This window comes from Jaculus jaculus, chromosome X, assembly GCF_020740685.1.
Source record: "Jaculus jaculus isolate mJacJac1 chromosome X, mJacJac1.mat.Y.cur, whole genome shotgun sequence".
NCBI lineage: Eukaryota > Metazoa > Chordata > Mammalia > Rodentia > Dipodidae > Jaculus > Jaculus jaculus.
The window spans coordinates 120,717,343-120,736,647 of record NC_059125.1 but is presented as its reverse complement, the minus strand read 5'-3'; the positions used below and the strand labels follow the sequence as shown (position 1 = coordinate 120,736,647).

The following is a 19,305-nucleotide window of genomic DNA, read 5'->3' as shown; positions in this document are numbered from 1 at the left end:
CTCATAATTAAAATGACAGCTTCTATGGCTTAGGAAAAAGAGAGATCATGGTGAATTAGAGTTTGCAGAGGAATATTATTGAAAGAGATGTATCTTGATTTTATAGAAGTTGAGAGTATTGTAGTTATTCCAAGAGGCTGAGGAATATATAGTAAGGGTGAATATCAACCACAGCTGTGAATGTTTAGTGTTCTATCAAAGAGTAGGGTGGCTTTAGACAATTTTTAAAAACTAGAAAATATAATTTTACATGTTTTTACCACAAATAACTGCTTGAGGAGACAGATTTAGCATGGTTTGAACATTAAACAATGTATACATGTATTGAATCATCACATGGTACCTTACTAATTTGTAATATGTATCAGATTAAAAATTAAAAAGAAAAAATATAAAAAAACAAAAATAAATAAGGAGAAATGTAAAACTTTTAAAGATAATTATATTTTGGAGTGATGGATGTAATACGTCAAGCTAATAACTATACTAAACATACATATGCAATTGTTGTGGATTAACAAAATAGTAATACATTTATTGTTTATATATAGTATAACATAGTACTATGCATTTTTGTATATATATGTACATATATATATACATTTTATATATATATATATATATATATATATATAGAGAGAGAGAGAGAGAGAGAGAGAGAGAGAGAGAGAATACATTGTGAGTTACAGGTGTCATAGTAAGCTTTCCATACCTGTGAAAAGAAAATCTGAGAAGAAGCAAAGGGGAAAAGATTTATTTTTACTCATGCATTCACACATTTCAGTTCATGGTTTCAAGGCTCTATTGCTTCTGGGCCCAGGATAAGGAAGAACATAATTTTAAAAAAACAGATGGTAAAGCAAGCAGTTTACCTAGCCCCAATCAAGAGAGGGGGAGGGAGAGGTAGAGAGAGCTAATCAGACAAAAGACATATTCTTTTTAAGACATACTGCCAATGACCTACCACATCTAACTAGACTCTAACACCTAGTTTCCAACACCACCCAAAATACCTTCAAATTATGAATTTTAAATGCACTGATGAATTCAGAGCCCAAATGACCCAATCACCTTCCCCAAAGTATCACAAGCTACAGACCTAATCCATAAGCCTTTAGTGACATTTTATATCTAAAACATAACATAAGGGATGGGGAGGGTGAATTTCTCTCTCATCCAAATGGTGACTAAAGGAACCAGGCTCTTTCCATCTGGTGGATTCTCAAAACAATAGGTCTTAGAACCCTCTACTAGAATCATCCAGCCTATAGGAATAAGGGATCACATACAGAGGAAGTCAATGGAAGTTTTATTAGAGGGCACACGTAGGGGTGGTATACGTCACTTTTACCTAAATTTATTTGCAGAAATAGTGGGAAATGTACTCTAACTCTACTTCCAGCAATAAAACTATGCAGTAGACCTGAAAAAATAGCATTGTCTCTGCCGTGGTAACGAAGATACAGTTTGCTGAAAAAAAGGAGTGAGGAGAAGGGAGCTAGAGAAACAGCAAAGATGAAGATGAATTCAACTTGGACGCATATTTTTCTTGTTCAATTTGACTAAATCTGATGAATGTGTCATAATTTATGTGCTTTCATGTTGGTGGTAACAAAATATACTATGTTATTGAAAGCACATTTTCAGCCAGGCATGGTGGTGCATGTGTTTAATGCCAGCACTCAGCAGGCACAGGTAGGATAATAGCCATGAGTTTGAGGCTACCCTGAGACTACATAGCAAATTCCAAATGAACCTGGGCTAAAGCAAGACCCTACATCAAAAAAAAAAAGTACAGTTCCATCAACCATTCAAATATTTCATTTTCCAGAGATAAGTATTACAGCTAGTTTTGGTCATCTGTGGTTTCACAGCACTTGTATTAAGACATAATATTTTGCAGCAGTGCTAAATAGGCTACATGGATTTATTATAAGATCAAAAATCTCTAGGTAGGAGCTAGAAAGATGGCTTAGCAGGTAAGTTGCTTGGCTGTGAAGCCTAAGGATACAGGTTCAATTCCTTAGTATCCACATAAGCCAGGTGCACAAGGTAGCACATGCACCTGGAGTTTGTTGGTTGTGGCTAGAGGCCCTCTCACCATCTGCTTCTCTCTCTCTCTCTCTCTCTCTCTCTCTGAAATAAATAAATAAATTGAATATTTTTTAAAAATCTCTAGTTATAGCAAACCCTTCACTGATGATGCATCCCTTCTGGCTATCCTCTAACAAGTATCATAAACTGGCAATTCAGTCATCAAATCCAGTTCAAAGATATAACTTACATTACCTGTGTTGTGCCTCTCTTGTTTTTTAATTGAATGTATTTAGGTAAGTAATGGTTTTTTATTGTTATTGTTGTTTTTTGGTTAACCTTGGTTTCCCCTAGAATGAGTCCATAAACATCTTTGCATAATTTTTTAAAGACCTAGGCTAGGGGAATCCAACCATGTGATATGACAGTGTGGTCTGCAAATGTGGTGAGCCACATTCATAGCAATTCTAGGATGCATGTGGCCTCTGGGCTGCAGGCTGGACACACCAAATCTTGGAGATCTAAAGGAATACAGGCTCTTATAAAGAGTTTAAATAGAAATGCTTTGGGATAGACCATGGATCACTTTGGCAATCCAACATAAAGATTCTGCCCTCTCTCACACTATGGCATATCCATATATAAAAATATTTGAATATAATTTCATAGAGTTTCTGAACCTTCATAAAGAGGTTGTATGCATTCTTGTAGTAAGGCAATTGGTAACTTTATTTAAACTACAAAGTATAGTTGTTAAGAGAATGGACATTGGAGAACTGGAGAAATGGCTCAGCAGCTAAAGCATTTGCCTACAAGCCTACTGAGCAAAGTTTGATTCCCCAGGACCCACGTAAAGCCAGAGGCACAGTGGCACATGCATCTGGAGTTTGTTTGCAGCACTTGGAGACTCTGGTGAGCCCATTCTATCTCTCTTCTATCTTTCACTGCTTGGAAATTAAAAAAAAAAAAAAGAACGTCGATTGAGCTCAGGTGAACATAAGCTAAATCTTGCACTTTTCAGGTATATAACCTAAAATGACTCATTTTATCCTCTTTGTATCTCTATTTTCTCAACCAAAAATGACATTAAAACTTATTAAATGAGCTCTTGTGAGGAAGAAATGAGAAAATATGTGTAAAGAATCCAGCAATGTACCTGGAACATCACAGTACTTTCAACAAATGGAAATGATTATTATTTAATAATATTAGTCATCCTATATGGGTTTTCAGTGATGGTTACTTGGATCTCATATTAGACACATCAAGAATTCAAAATGGGTCTTCAAATTTCAGGTTCCATTCACCCTAATAAAAATTAACTTGTACCTTGAATATTCCCACCATCATGGAACTCTGAACTTGCCCCAAACTAGTGCTTATCTGGTGGTATTATAGTTACCTGATTATTTCTCCATCTCCCCCACAAGTTTCTCAACTGATTAAAGGGAGTATTTGCCTATTTAGTATTGTGTTGTGCTTTCGGTGCCTAGCAAAATGTGTACCAGATCATAAGGGTAAAGTAAACCTTAGGCATATTAGTAAATAAGAGGAAAAACAGTTTTCTTGACCATCTTTTAGGGAGGCAAGGGAGAGCTGTTCTTCCACTTTATGTTATAACACTACTGAAGTTTAAAGTTGTACAAACTGATAAAAAAAAGAACTCTGCAAACTGGCCCTGTTTGTCTTTCTTTCTACTCATCATAATTATTTTTTAAGCAGCACACAAATCTATTGTTCCTTATAGTGACTCTTAAACTCTTTAAAGAACCCTCTAAATCATAAGTATAATATTAGTTTGAATGTTTATCATTTTAAATTTGTGTTTATGTTCTTTGGAAATTGACCTTCACTGTTTGGAACTCACTATAACTTTTTATTAAACAGAATGTCTAATTGAATAGCTGACACTATTCACTAGTCATGCAATATTACTATGCGTTTATCAGTGCCTCCTATTGCCTTGCTAACCACACAAAGAAATCATTTCAACTGTTCATTAGACTCTGCCTCCTTCCAACTCCTAGTGACACACAGGTATCTTTAATCCCTCCAAGTTCTATAGACTTCATTAGTAGCTACCTAACAAGAAAAATTAATGGACTCTTGTGCAGAAGTGACTTTCATTTACTTTTTAAAAAGATTTTTGAAGTTTATTTTATGTGTGAGACAGAGAGAGAGGATTGGTGTCCCAAGGCTTCTAGCCAGTACAATTGAACTCCAGATGTGTGTGCCATCTTGTGCACATGTATCACCATGTGTGTCTGGATTACTTGGGCTCTGGAAAGCCAAGCCTGGGTCCTTGGGCTTTGCAGGCAAGCACCTTAACTGCTAAGCTATATCTCCAGCTCTCCTTTATTTAAATATATATATATATATATATATATATATATATATATATATATATATATATATATTTCTTCATTATTTGTAAGAAGAGAGAAAGCAAGAGAATGTATGCATCAGGGCTTCTTCACCCAGTTAACGAACTCCAGATGCATGTGCCACGTTGTGCATTTGGCTTTATGGTGGGCACTGAGGAAAACTCAGACCATCGTTCTTTAACCACAGAGCCATTGCCCCAGCACCTAACTTGGCATTTTCTGATCACAGTGAATAATTAAGTGAACAGTAGTCCAATCAGTTGGACAAATAACATTTCTGCCTAACAGACTGTTCCCATATGTACCACACATGTGATGCCAATTTTCAAATGATTGAAATGCACATGAGCAAGGAAAAATGGTTTTATCACTCTGACTTAAAGAAAACTTCAGGATTGACTCATTAATAATGCCATTTTGGGGAGCTGAAAAGATGGCTTAGTGGTTAGGCACTTGCTTGTGAAGCTTAAGGACCTCAGTTCGAGGTTCGATTCCCCAGGTCCCACCCACATAAGCCAGATGCACAAGGGGGCGCATGCATCTGGAATCCGTTTGCAGTGGCTAGAGGCCCTGGCACACCCATTTTCTATCTCTCTCTATCTCTCTCTTTCTCTCTCTCTGTCACTCTCAAATAAATAAAAAAATTAAAATAAATAAATAATTTTTTAAAATAATGTCATTTTCACAATTTAGCACTGCCAAATATTAGAGATTTAGATGACACCATATTAAGTTTAGCTCATTCCCTAGAAGTTGATTCTCATCATTTAGCTCTGTCTCACAAAATTAAAGAGCAGATTGTAGCAGGAAACATAATCCAATATTTCAGTTTTCTGGTTGCCAGAGGTATAAATGAAGAACATTATGACTACTTTCCAGAGCTTATATTCTAGGTGGCTTCAACAGCTGCAATTTCTTTATAATTAATTTTTTATTAGCAACTTCCATGATTGTAAACAATACCCCATGGTAATGCCCTCATTTCCTCCACTTTCCCCTTTGAATCTCTATTCTCCATCATATCCCCTCCCCCTCTCATTCAGTCTATCTTTAATTTTGATGTCATTGTCTTTTACCTCCTATTATGATGGTCTTGTGTAGGTAGTGTCAGGCACTGTGAGGTCATGGATATCCAGGCCAACTTGTGTCTGGAGAAGCACACTGTAAGGAGTCCTACCCTTCCTTTCTTTCTCTTACATTCTTTCCACCACCTGTTCTACAATGGACCCTGAGTCTTGTAATGTGTGATAGCCATATTGCAGTGCTGAGCGCTCCTGTGTCATTTCTTCCCAGACCATGAGGCCTTCTGAGTCATCCCAAGGTCACTGCCATCTGAAAACAGAAAGTTCTCTAAAAAATGTGAGAGTAGCATTAATATATGGGTATGAATATTAAGAGAAGTGCTTACTGGGCAGTTTGATGAGCATAGTATATACATTTAGCCATACCACAGCAGATGTTATACCCCTTATGGCTCATGGCTACCCCTGTTGTAGGTTTTCAGTATCAGGGATGTATTCCCTCCCATGGAGTGGGCCTCCAGTCCAATTAGAGGGCAGTTGGTTTCCACCATGACAGATGTGCCACTATTGCACCCCTTGGCTCATTTGGCCTGGCTGGCCAAATATAAGGTTTGCAATGTCCACTGTTGAGTATCTTCACTAGTGATTTCTCTCTTTCCCATTAAACTGCATGTAGAATGACTTCTTCCAGCTTTCTGTCAGCTGGTCTACATGGAGGAGTTCATCAGCTCAGATCCAGCAGGATTTATCAGTGGCCTTGCAGCCCAAGTATGTGGAGTCTTCAGCAATAGGGTCTTACCATCTATTCCTCGTGGGAAACCAAGAGCCTCGCCAATGGCCTGTAATGTTTTGGGGGCATCAGGGACCTCCCTGGCCAACAACTCACTGTAAGGTATCCAATCCCAGGCACTGAAAATTTTCTAGTAATAATCTATAGCTCCTGATTGTTCCATTGTCAGAAAAAGTAGGTTTCCATATGATTTATTATACTATTAGATTTTGATTAGCCCTCCCTCCACCTTTCCTTTACTCAGTCTCTTCCCCTGACCTCACTTAGGCCTTTTCACCCCCATTAATCTATTCTTCATATGTATATATATGATATAATATATATATATAATATATAATATAATATTATATATATATACATATATACAATATCATCCTATTAAGTACCCCCCCTCCCTTCCAACAGCTGCGATTTTTAAAAGTTGAAGTACAGTGATATCTTCTGCCAACATTTATGGAATTGTGCACAGCCAAAAGCTCCAATCTTTTCTATTACCTAATTTTGGAGTTTAGCTTCTATTTCCAGGCTATTGAGCTCCATATCTGGACTTTTAGTGATCTCATCAACATAGCCCTGTTCCTTCAGCATTGATCAGCAGTATCCTGTTCCCCAACAGGTGATTAATTTCCTAGTAACTACCCAGGCTTCCCTAGCTCAAGGCACTTGTCTTCTTCTGAGTGATAGCATTTATTCTATGGAAGATAATAAGACAAGAGAAGAAGTCAACCCATTCTGCCTATAATTTGCAGCCATTTCATACAGAGAGTGATGCCTCATGGTGAAAAGAGGCTGTAGATAAGATATTATATAATGTCCCCTACTTTGCCTAAGATGCTGTGAATAAAATCTTTTACACGATGCACCTTATTTATGAGTAGCTTGCTCCATACAAGGAGCTTGTTGTGGCTTAATGTTGATGAATGGAGACAGCACCATTCACACTTCCAGGTTATGGTCTGCCAGTGCTTTCATTATGTGCACTAATTTACAAGGATTTATTTATTTTCTCACAAATATAAAAATGTCCTCCAAACAAAACATGCTGTATGGGCATCTGATCCCAGTGTTTCCTCTGGTGGGGATGAGTTGGGAACACAAGCTGTTGTGTGTCGTTCTTCTCACTTCTACCCCCTCCCACCCAGCCTTGCTGTCTAAACTTGTGGGAAGCTCAGAGATTTATATTTTCTTTCTTGCCTTTAAAAATGAATACTGGTTACATTTTTAAATTCTGGAAGTGGTTTTCTTAGTGCAGATTATTTTTTTTTCTCATCCAAAGACTGCTATCTTGTGTTATAAGTGCTAATGAAAACACTGTCAGTAAGCACATCAATGGGCAAGACTGTTGAATTAAATCATGCCTATAATATTGGACACCAAGGTTTTGGAGATCTAGGTACAACAATATCAAAATATGAAACTAAATTGAATCTGCAGATCATACTAGCCACAGAAAGCTTAAGTGATCTGAAATCACTCACTTCCCCACCCCTGAAGGAAAAAGCTTAAAATATACTGAGGATGTGTCACCTCCTGCCACTAAGTCTAACAAGCCAAAATAGATCATACTGCATCATCAGTATCAAAATTCTCATTATGGGAGGAAAAATCTCCCTAAGTAATGGGTAAAAATAATTCACTTTTTCCTGCATGAAGTTTCTCATTTGAATTTTACCCTCAATGAAAATTAAAGATACCTTAATTCTCACAATTGAAGAATTTGTTAAACTACTTTGGGATATTTTGTGTGCTTATTGTTTGTTTGGTTGGTTGGTATATATGGAAAAGGACCTTGGAGGAAAATATGTACATATTAGAGTGCATTTATGAAACAACTATCACACACTTCCCTCAAAACCCATTTGCCTATTTCTCTTTCAATGCCATACATAAATTTAACCCAATTAAAGTTTCTCAAGGAAAAAGGTGTATTATTGGTGTTTGGACTATGATGAAAGAAGTTGCTTCACAAATATATAAAAGGAGAATATTCTAAAAGCTGTCAGCAGAATAAGCCCTGAAGGCAAATACAGTAGTGAGTATTTATTAAGCCCAGACTTATTTCAAAGTTCACTCATGTGTGGAACTCAGCTGACATGAACAGAAAGAGACAACTTCACAGTGTTTAGAACTTCACAAAAATTGAAAGAGGGAATTCCATGTAAAAGCAAAGATTATCCTCCCTGGAGCAGCCCAGACTTTGCACTCTGATAGGGATAGGAAGCATGGAAGTCAAGGGAACAAAATATCCTCTGTTATATGCATAAAAATGCAAAGACATCTTAAACTTTAATGCGCTCCCTAAAGGCCCATGCACTAAAGTGCCATGTATTAACCAACATGGCACTATGGGAAAGTGGTTGAGCAATTAAAGGTGGGACCTAGTGGGAGGTCTTTAGACATGTGATCTTGACAGAAATAGGAGAACCCTGCCCTTTTGCCATTTTCTCCCCTTGTATCTTCAAAATAATAACTTCCTCCACCATCTACCCCCACCATGATGAACTACCACCATAGACCCAAAAGTAGCAGTCCAACCAACCGTGGACTAAGATCTTCCAAAGGGTAAACCAAAATAATTATGGGTCTAGTTAAGATGACCATTTTCATCATTTTGTTATGCATAGTGGAAAGGTGATTAACACATCTCCCCGAATGCATTAGTTAAAAATACATTATTTTCTTTACCTTTTGCAAACCTACTCAGATATTTAGATGATCAGTTTATCTGTTTGCTACCTCCTGGTAAATGTAATACTTCATTTAATTTATTTTTATTTCTTATTTAGTGAGGGAGTGAGAGAAGAGAGATGGACACAGAGGTCACTTTGTTTTTAACACCCTTAACTTACAGAAGCGTAAAGTATTTCTCTTAATATCTATTTCAGTATGCCTATAGTCTTTGCCCTTTTACCCCCAACGAGCATAGCAAAATGGCATACAGTGCCTATTTAGTAAATGACTCCTGGTTTCATAGACTTTGAGTATACCTCCTCTGAGTGGTGCTCTCTCTAAGCTTGAGTTTTACTATCCTTTCTTTCCAAGCTTAAGTCTTGATCTTTTAGTCAATCCTCTTATGACTGAAAAAAATTTAAATTTACACTGTGATATTTAATATCACAGTCCTAGAATGTGGTCTTAAATTATAAGCTTACCACAAACTAGATTAAATTTTTGGTAGTTAAGAAATTGACTTTGCCAGAACACATACAAAAATAAGAAGGCAGAGCTTCTTGATATATTGCCAACCAGAATTCTAAGCAAGGAATTAAATGACCCCTTGCCATCATAATTTGGCCACCACCAATCACAAAATCTCTTTTAAAATTCCTTAAAGAGGCTTATAATTCACAAAGTTCTAAAGGGATTTATTTACATGGAATTCGCTTATTTAAATATTCTGATTTCTTTGAAAAACTCACAAAAATGTAGATTTTAAACGTTTCCAGAGAAAAGTAAAATGAATCTGTAAGTTGTATAAGTGGTAAGAATTAATACCTCATAATGGACATCAGGAGTAATTAAAGGAAGAGCTGTCTTAATATTAGCTTCATGCCCACACATTAGTTCATCAAAGAAGCAGTTGACTAGGTGGTATTTGTTTTGTTGTTGCTGTTTATTTTTAGATTTTGTTTATTTTTGGCACTAGTAAAGATTTAATCTAGAGCTTTGCATATTCTGGGAAAGTACTCTATCACTGAGATATATCCCCAGTCCTATTTTCTATTTTTTGTTATAAAACTGGGTCTCACTAAGTTGCCTAGGCTAGCTTTGAACTTGAAATATTTCTGTCTCAGCCTGCTGAGTGTCTGGAATTACAAGTGTTAAATTTGTAAATTGCCCTTAGATGAGTTTAAATGTAGCCAGTAAAATTTATGTTTGTGTATACGTGTTTATGTGTGTACTTATAGATGTACATGTGTTGTGTTACATTAAAGTATCATATCTGTTAGCATTGAATTTTATAAGTTTAACATATGCTCAGTGGATTTCACTAGGTCTGAATAAAAAGGAAAAAATGAGAAAAGTCTAAACTGGACAAGTTTGAAAGCACAGTAGACTCCCCTTTATATTCAATTTCCCTTTGCACAAGTTTTATTACCCATGACCATCCATAATCCAAAAATATTAAATGGAAATTTAAATATTAATAATTCAAAAGTTTAAAATCACATGCCAGTTTCAGTAGTATGCACAATCTCAATCCATCATGCTTGGATATGAATCTTACCTCTATCCAGAGTATCCACACTCTATATGCTTCCTGCCCATTAGTCACTTTGCAGTCATCACAGTTATCAGTTAAATATTTGTGGTATCAGAGAGCTTAGGTTCAAGTAATTGTATATAGTAGCCTAATGTATACATCATTTACCTCATTTCATCTCAGTGTATAGGCATTTTATCATTTCACATATACATGAGAAAAATAAGACTGAATGATACTTTAAGAAAGAGACCACATTTAATTTTTATTGCAGTAGATGTTTATGGTTCTATTTAATTATATTCAGTGATTAATCAGTTACTATACATATTTAAAATTTATACTTTATCATTAATATCACAGCAATAAATACAGGTATGTTTATGAAAAACACATACATAGGGCCCAATACTACATGTGATTTCAGAGATCTACTGGAGGTCCTGAAAAGAACGTATTCTCCTCATCTAAGGAGGTCTACTATAATCCACATAGGTTTTTTCAGGAACATTTTAGAAAGAACCAAGGAAAATAAGAATTGTGTCAAATGCTCCTTATGCAGTTCTGGTACTTTTTGTGTGGATTATTTCATATGATGCAGTAGCAAACTTCACATATAATAACCAACTCATCTCAGTTGATCAAAGGCTATTGAGGTTTATAAACCAAGCTCTGTCTCAGTCCTGGGAAAACCAAACAGTTACAACTATGATGGATTTAACGTAAAATATCCCAACAGCCTTATGTGTCTATAATTAAGCCTCATACTTAATTGCCAGCTGGTAGAGCCTTTAGTAGGTGGAGCCTTGCTAGAGGAAGTGTGTCACTGGAGGCAGTCTTTGGGGTGTGCTATTCCAGCCTCCAGGGTTCAGAGCTCACTCTCCTTCCTCCCTTCTAGTAAGAAATTACACCCGGATGTCTGCTCATGCCATGCTTTCATAACCATGATGAAACTTCCCCTCAAAACGATAAGGCAAATATAAATTCTTTCCTTCCATAATCTGTTCCTGGTCAGGTGATTTGTCCCAGTACTAAAAAGGTTCCTGCTATAATGACCTTGGTTACATAGGGCAAATTGTCTTTTTTTTTTTTTCCATAGAGGAAGCTGCAACATGAAATTTGTATATAAAGGGCTCAATCAAAGTCTGATATCAGTTATAAATGGTATGCTCCATATTAGATGGCAAGTCTGCTATTTTATCTTCTAAGAAGCAATGTTGAAATTTGCATACTATACAAAAACTATTACAAAAATATTCATTGACTTTTTTCCTGAAATCTTAGACCTTCTCTGCATAATGCCAAAATTTTGCTCTCTAACATGTAATAATAATACAAAGAAAAAATTTAATTTGTCAGAATTGTTATAAACTCCTTTAACTTAGTGTGAGTTGATGACAATGATCCTAATCCTTTGTAAGTGGATTATTTCCTAAAGCAACAATAAAAATAAACAGTGTCCTGAGTATCTATAACCTAAAAGAACAGTAATGGACACAACTTAACCTGTTTTTTCTTCATTTATCTTAAAGACAATTTCTATCTGCATGTGGAATTAAGCAAATATCAAGACTATAGAGGTATAACACTGGATGAAACAAAATGATTAGAAGTAATTTAATCTCTGTATGTCACTTTTTGTCACTTCTTTTCAAAACACACAAAAAATGAATATGTGCCCCAGCAAACGTCTCCTATTACTTCCCTGTCTGTGCTAAGCAAAATTGAATCCATACGTCTTTACAATGCCATTCCTTTTCTATGGCTTCTGTCAAAATACTGATCTTAGGGTAAATGTGGTCCACTATAATATTAATGCTAATTTACTCCTTCCCAACAGGCATCACAGTTGATAGGCATGGATTCATTTACTTTGTGGATGGGACCATGATTCGGAGAATTGATGAGAATGCTGTGATCACAACTGTAATTGGCTCAAATGGTCTGACTTCCACACAGCCATTGAGCTGTGACTCAGGAATGGACATCACTCAGGTAGGCACTGCTGGTTTTCAAGTGTTATCACCACTTGGCATCATGGAAATGGATAACAATTTTCTCATGCAGAAATTAGGTAGAAAAGAAGCCTGGTGTATCCGTTATAATGCCAAATATCAGAATTTCTCTTTATTTAAGTTACTGTTTGGCTTCTCAGAAAAGCTTGAGAGAAAATGGCAAGCTAGCATGGGAGTTATGTTACGTGGAATACGGATGTAATAAAGACTCCCAAATTTGAATCAAAGAAGCAGCAAGATCAATCTTGCTTCCTGAATACTTTCTAAAGTAGATTTTGTTGTTTTTAAATAATTTTTATTGAGGACTTTAATATGTGAACATATTACAAATTTGTTGTATTGTCATCAGTTTATCTTCTTTTGTCTGCTCTCCCCCAACCCTATTCCATGGAAAACCATTCTTAGTGGGGGCATCAGTAATCAGTGTGAGGTCACAAATGCACTAGTCAGTTCGTGTGGGGAGGACAATGCCTCTCAATTTTATCATTTTTACATGAAACAATAAATCAAATTTAGAAAAGCAATAATCAAAGGACTTTATAAATCTTTTCAATGACTATGTAAACATGGCTTTTCATTTGTGTTTATAACAGCTGTTTCAGGATGCTTTAATGCTTTCTGAAATAATTTGCAACATTTTTCTTTAAGATCTGCTTGACTCATAGGTTGATATTTTATATATGTAAGCACAATGATTGTGATGGGGAGGTAATATGATGGAGAAAGGAATTTCAAAGGGGAAAGTGGGGGGGGGGAGGGAATTACCATGGGATTTTTTTTATAATCATGGAAAATGCTAATAAATTTTTTTTTTAAAAAAAAAGATCTGCTTGACTCATATTTAGCAGAACTTTTGGACTGCGAGAATAAAAAGGAAAAAAATCAGGGTAACATTCATCTGACCTCAAATTCTGATTTTACCACCATTCTGCAAAATCAGTAAATTATATGTGGAGAGACTATAGAGCATGAAATCTAGTCCCAGCACAATCTGGATGTCTTTCATATCTGTAGATACAAGCGTTTGCTATGTAAAGTGAAGGGAAGAGAAGAGGGGAGATAATCCTTGAAGAGGCTTTTATGTTCTAACATTCTACAAATCTGTGGCTCTAATGAAGTAATATTTTCAAAGTAATCAGAATAAATGCTGAGCATTTTAAAATTGATTAGTATATCAGAGGATGCTTTTTGCTGAAAGTAACAAAAAGTGGTCTAAAAATAGTTTAACTGATGTGGCTTATTCATCTCAAATTGAGATGTCCAACAGTGGGCAAAGATGCTAACAGAATGCCCTCTTCTGTCATATTGGCCAGAACAGAGTCACGTATGCTCATACCATAATTAATCACAGGCATAAAGGAATAGTCTTTCTTTTTATTCAAAATAAATTAAGACCCTCTGGGACATTTCTTGAACATGTGTTTTTGAGCATATGTTACATATATTCTTGAACCAAATTCAAGGTTCCATTTGCAAGGAATGTAGGGGCTCTGCAAGGAAAATTGAATGAATGCATCACTTAGAAGTGTTCCTTTATTCATAAGCTCTAATATCTCCTCATTTCTCAACTCACCACAAGTAATCTATAAAATACTAAAGATGTGTCCATTTGGAGTTTCTCTTCTGTCTCCCCTGGTATACCACAGAAACATAAAATGATTGAATGTAGTCAACAAGGAAAATTAAACGGAGAGTATGAAAGCCTAGAAAATAGAGAAAATAAATAAACCATTCTTAATAGAGATTTGAATTGATCAAGCTGTCAAATACTAGCATAGTCTGACTTTCTGATTCAAAATCCTACATAAGGCAAAGAAAAGTTATTGATGGCAATGCAGAAAGGTGTGAATGTATTTATATAGGGGTGGGAAAATGAAAGATGCATATATAATTCAGTTGGGTATTTTTATGTTCAAATGGAACATTTGGCACTATGATTAGTTACTCTAAACACCTTATATGGTTCTGTATGGAAAAGTTATGCTGGAAAGAATTATTTGTCTAGATAGAATGAACATATAATTCTCATCACCATTAAAAGGGCTGTTTATTTTTTTTTTTACATAGAACTTTTCAACCATAATTGTCATCACAAAAGCTACCTCATCCCTGTTTGGGATACACAGTAGATTATGTTCTTTGAAGGTGCATGGTATGTATTCAGAAGATACAGTACATACCTAAATATGAGTGTTTTGTGTATGCATGTGTGTGTGTATGTGTGTCAAAAAGACACTAAGGTGGAAATGATATAAAGAAGTGAGGAGAGATGAAGCAGACAGGTAACTATAGATGAAATGGTGAGAGAATTTATAAGCATGGTGAGTTTTAATTTTAGCCAGTGGACAATAGGGAGCAAACAGCAGCTTTAAGAAGGGAAATGCACTTTTCAAAGATGGTATGTAGAATACAATATGTAGAATGTAGTGGAGCAAAAATTAGTGTTAGAGGAGACAATTTAAGAAACTCTTGAAGTAATACAATACAATGGAAGGAACACATTTCAATATATCAACGATTAATACATTTTCAAGAAATTGCTATGCAAAATAGATTCCTTCAATATATATATTGGTTTGTCAAGGTATGGTCTTACTCTAGTTCATACTGACCTGTAATTCACTATGGAGTCTCAAGGTGGCCTTGAACTCATGGCAATCCTCCTACCTCTGCCTCCCAAGTGCTGGGATTAAAGGCATGCACCACCACACTTGGCTCCTAATGGAGTTTTTTTTAATATTTTTACTTTATTTATTTATGAGAAAGAGAAAGAGAATGGGCTCACCAAGACTCCAGCCACTGCAAATAAACTCCAGATGCATGTGCCACCTTGTGCATCTGGTTTATGTAGGTCCTAGAGAATTGAACCTAGGTCCTTTGGCTTTGCAGGCAAGTACCTCAACTGCTAAGCCATCTCCCCAGCCCCCCCCCCCCCAATGTTTTTTTGTATGTTGAGCAGACATTTCTTTGTAATACACCTCTATGGTGAGACTGACCTTGGTGCCGCTCAATTTTATGAAATTACATAAACAAACAATGTTAATGATTGAACATAAAGTATTGTGACATGAATTGAGAAAGTTGATAGATTGATGAAATCCTGGAATTAAAAATTAAAGAACTGATTGATGGATTGAATTTTATACTTGAAGAAATGCAGGGATCATAATACTGAGACAGAGAACACAAGCATGCAACTAGAGAATTTGAGCAAGGTTTGTATGACAGGTTCAGTTTTGGGATATATTTGAATTAGAGATGCCTATGTATGGCGTCAAGACAAAGATCCCTGGAAAGATGTAGGTCTAAAGTTAAAGGCCTGAGCTGTAGACTGTATTTATGATTATTTATTGACAAAGATAGTGGCAAATTACATAATGTAAAAAGGAAAGAAGACTTAATATTAAACTGAGGGATCCCAATATTTAAGACAAAGATGAAGAATGGGTATACACAAATGAGGTTGAGAAGAAAAGAAAAACTGATAAATAAGAGGAAAACCAAGAAGGTACTTTGAAGGGAACAAAAAAGCTCAAGGAAGCAAGCTTTTCAAGGCCAGTATGTAATGCTGATTAGAGGTCATGGAAAACGGAACTTTTTCCAAGCCATTTGCTTTTATAGCATTAGTTACAAATCAAAGTGCCTTTGGTCAAGCACTAATGATGGGTATTGGACTGCAGTGGTAGAGTGGGAAATGAGGAAATAAAATAAATGATAGCCAGGCATGGTAGTACACACCTTTAATCACAGCATTTGGGAGGCAAGGTAGGAGGATTGCCAAGAGTTCGAGGCCACCATGAGACTACATAGTGAATTCCAGGTCAGCCTGGGGTAGAGAAAGACCCTACCTTGACAAGAAAAAAAATGTATAAGAAAATAAATCATTTCTTTCCAATTTTTGACTAAGAAGGGGAAGCTTGGCTTCAAAACAAAACAGATCTTAGGTATGAGTAAATCAGCACCCAGGTGGGCTTGAATAACATTAAATAAAACCCAAGAGGTGGTAGATAGAATGTTGCCAGAGAGCACCATGTACGTGGCACAGTTGTCTAGATGCTCAGCCATTAGTCCCAGAGCATCTCATCTGTTCAAGCAATGTGTCAGACCTACAACTCATGACTGTTTTTAAGAACATGGACAGTCTTCAGTTAGATAGAAGAAAGCTGAGTCGGGAGCTTCACACCACCTTCCAGGAGCAAAGGCTCCGTTGTTTATAGTAGTTCTTACAGGGTTCCAGCTGAGCTTACACAGTGCTTAGTTTCATATTTCAGTAAATCAAGATATATTGATGGATGAGGGCAGAGACAAATGTCTAAACAAGAGTGCACAGCTTTTTCTGACAGGAATTGACAGTAGAGAAAACAGCTGCAGCATGAGGATTTCAATCAGACCTTAAGAGCTTACTGTTGCTAAGAATACAACAGCACCAAACATTATCAAAGGGTTTTGTAGCATGCCCACCTTGTGAAACTTTTCAAGTAAATACCAGCTAGATTTAGTCTATAAACATTTGACATCCAGGACCTTTTGGTGTGAAGAAGATGGACTAAATGTTCCTATTCTGTAAAGATGTCTCTATAAAGATATAAGACTCTCCTAAATTTTCCTGTCACCTTCCATTCATTCCAGAAAGAAAAGGGCCCCAACAAGGAAAGTCTTATCCATGCAAAAATACATATTCTCTCCTTTAGTCTTCTGCATTTTCTGAGAAATAAGATGTAAATAACCTGTCCTATAAAAGCGGATCTGAATATTCTCTACTAATCCTAAGGAGAACTGCTACCAATTATTGATAGCTTACCGTGGGCCAGCAATTATGTTGAGCATCTTTTCTTTTTTATTAAAATACATTATTTATTTGCAAGCAGAAAGACAGACCAGGGCCTCCTGATACTGCAGTCGAACTCCAGACACATGCACCACTTTGTGCATCTAGCTTTACATCAGTACTGAGGAATCGAGCCCCAGGTCAGCAGGCCTTGCAAGCAAGAGGCTTTAACAACTGAGCCATCTCTCCATCCCTCTTTTTTCTTTTTTAAACAGCCTTGCATACATTCATTGTACATGATATATGCCACTTAAGGACATAAAAATTTCCATCAAATATATAATGCGTTTAATTATATTCTCCTCGTACCTTCTCTTCTCTCCCCCTCCCATTAATTTGTTTTGTTATACAGCTTCACTTCTACTTTCCTGTGACCTATACATACATGATTTTATGTATCTATGTAAAATTTAGGAACCACAAATGGAAAGAAAATGTTTGCCTTCCTGAGTCTGGTTCAATTCACTTAATATGTTCCTCTCTAATAGCATGCATTTTCCTCAAAATGGCATGATTTTGTTCTTTATGGATGAAAAATTCCTCTCTATATGTGTATCACGTTTTCTTTATTTATCCCACTATTCTTACTGTTCCATATTATCTCTACAGCCAACAATCCATAAGAGATATGGATTATCTTTTCCATCTATGGGGAGAAATGTGGTAGTGAGAAGGTTTACATAGCTAAATACTATGTGCTGTCACTAAGCAATACAGGCAAAAACTGAGCCTAAACTTTCTGGCCTCAACTAAGCATTCTTCCAACTTTAACATTTTCATCAATTGGAGTTTATCAGATATCATCATATTTAGCTGAGTGATAAAATGCCCCTTTATTGAGAACTATGCTGTTTATTCACAGAACATGTGTTTAGTTACATTTAGGAAAGAGTTTAATAAAATATAATCATCTCAAGAAATGAAATTTGCAATGACAATAAAATCAGACATTTTCTGAAAATCAATATTTTTTTATTTACTGAAATGCGAAACAACTCCTGGTACAAACTGTGAAGCATAGCTTCCCATAGGAAGGACTATTGTAAACAACAGGCTTTTCACTTCAGGAGCAGAAATGATTATGAAGAAACGGGGCTCTTTATTTCCATTGCTGAATTTTAATATTCCCGCTGGATTCTTCCCTCTTGTACTCAAGTACAGTAGAATTAAGAGTAGGCTGAAAGCAAATTTGAGAGCTGGATTTACTCCTGGTGGCCAACCTAATGCTCATCTACAACTCATCCTGATAACAGACACTTAAGCATAGATGATCCTGGTGCTCTGTTGCGTATAGATACACACTTTGATTTATTTGTCTACAGCATCCAACACATAGTCATTGAGCCATAAATAGTTGTTGGATCATCTATGCACTGCTCAGTGGTTTCCAATATCACCCATTTATCAGATGGGCCTAATGGAAGGCAGTGTGGTATCTGCCTTGATTATTAAGAAAGGAAAGAAGAGCTGAAGAGATAGCTCAGCAGTAAAGGTGCTTGCCTGCAAAGCCTAACAACCTGGGTTTGGTTCTCCAGTACCCACATAAATCCAGATGCAGAAAGTGGCACATGCTTTGAAGTTTGTGTGCATGCGATTGAGGCCCTGGTGCACCCATTACCAATCTCTCTCTCTCTCTTTCTGTGTGTGTGTGTGTGTGTGTGTGTGTGTGTGTGTGTGTGTGTGTATCTGTGTCACTGTCTCCTCTCCCTCCCTGTCCCACTCTCTCTCTCTCCCTGCTTGCAAATAAATAAATAAAAATTTTAAAAAGGAAAGAAAAACTAGTTGATTGGAAGAGCAAATTTTGGCCCAATGCATTTAATCTATCGAATTGATCCACTAAGATTTCTATTTTTCTCCCTTGTCTCCCTTCCTTTTTGTGGGTTTCTTTTTTGTTTTTGTTTATTTACTTATTTTGTTCTCTGATTCTCAGGGAGCAGGCCCACCTTTTTGCTATTATTTATTTTATTATTTATTTAAAGTTAACATACAAAGTCGTTGGTTTAATTGTGATATATATATATATATATA

The 19,305-nt window shown here is 36.2% G+C and overlaps 1 protein-coding gene across 2 annotated transcripts in view; it reads left to right on the top strand.

The window, feature by feature from the left end:
• The window catches only part of Tenm1 (teneurin transmembrane protein 1), an 850,812-nt gene that overhangs the window by 768,181 nt on the left and 63,326 nt on the right, over nt 1-19,305 (top strand). For both annotated transcript variants that reach the window (XM_004653940.2, XM_045140035.1), the window contains one exon: nt 12,275-12,429. In XM_004653940.2, coding sequence (XP_004653997.1) covers nt 12,275-12,429 — 155 coding nt within the window. The remainder of the gene's footprint in view (nt 1-12,274; nt 12,430-19,305) is intronic.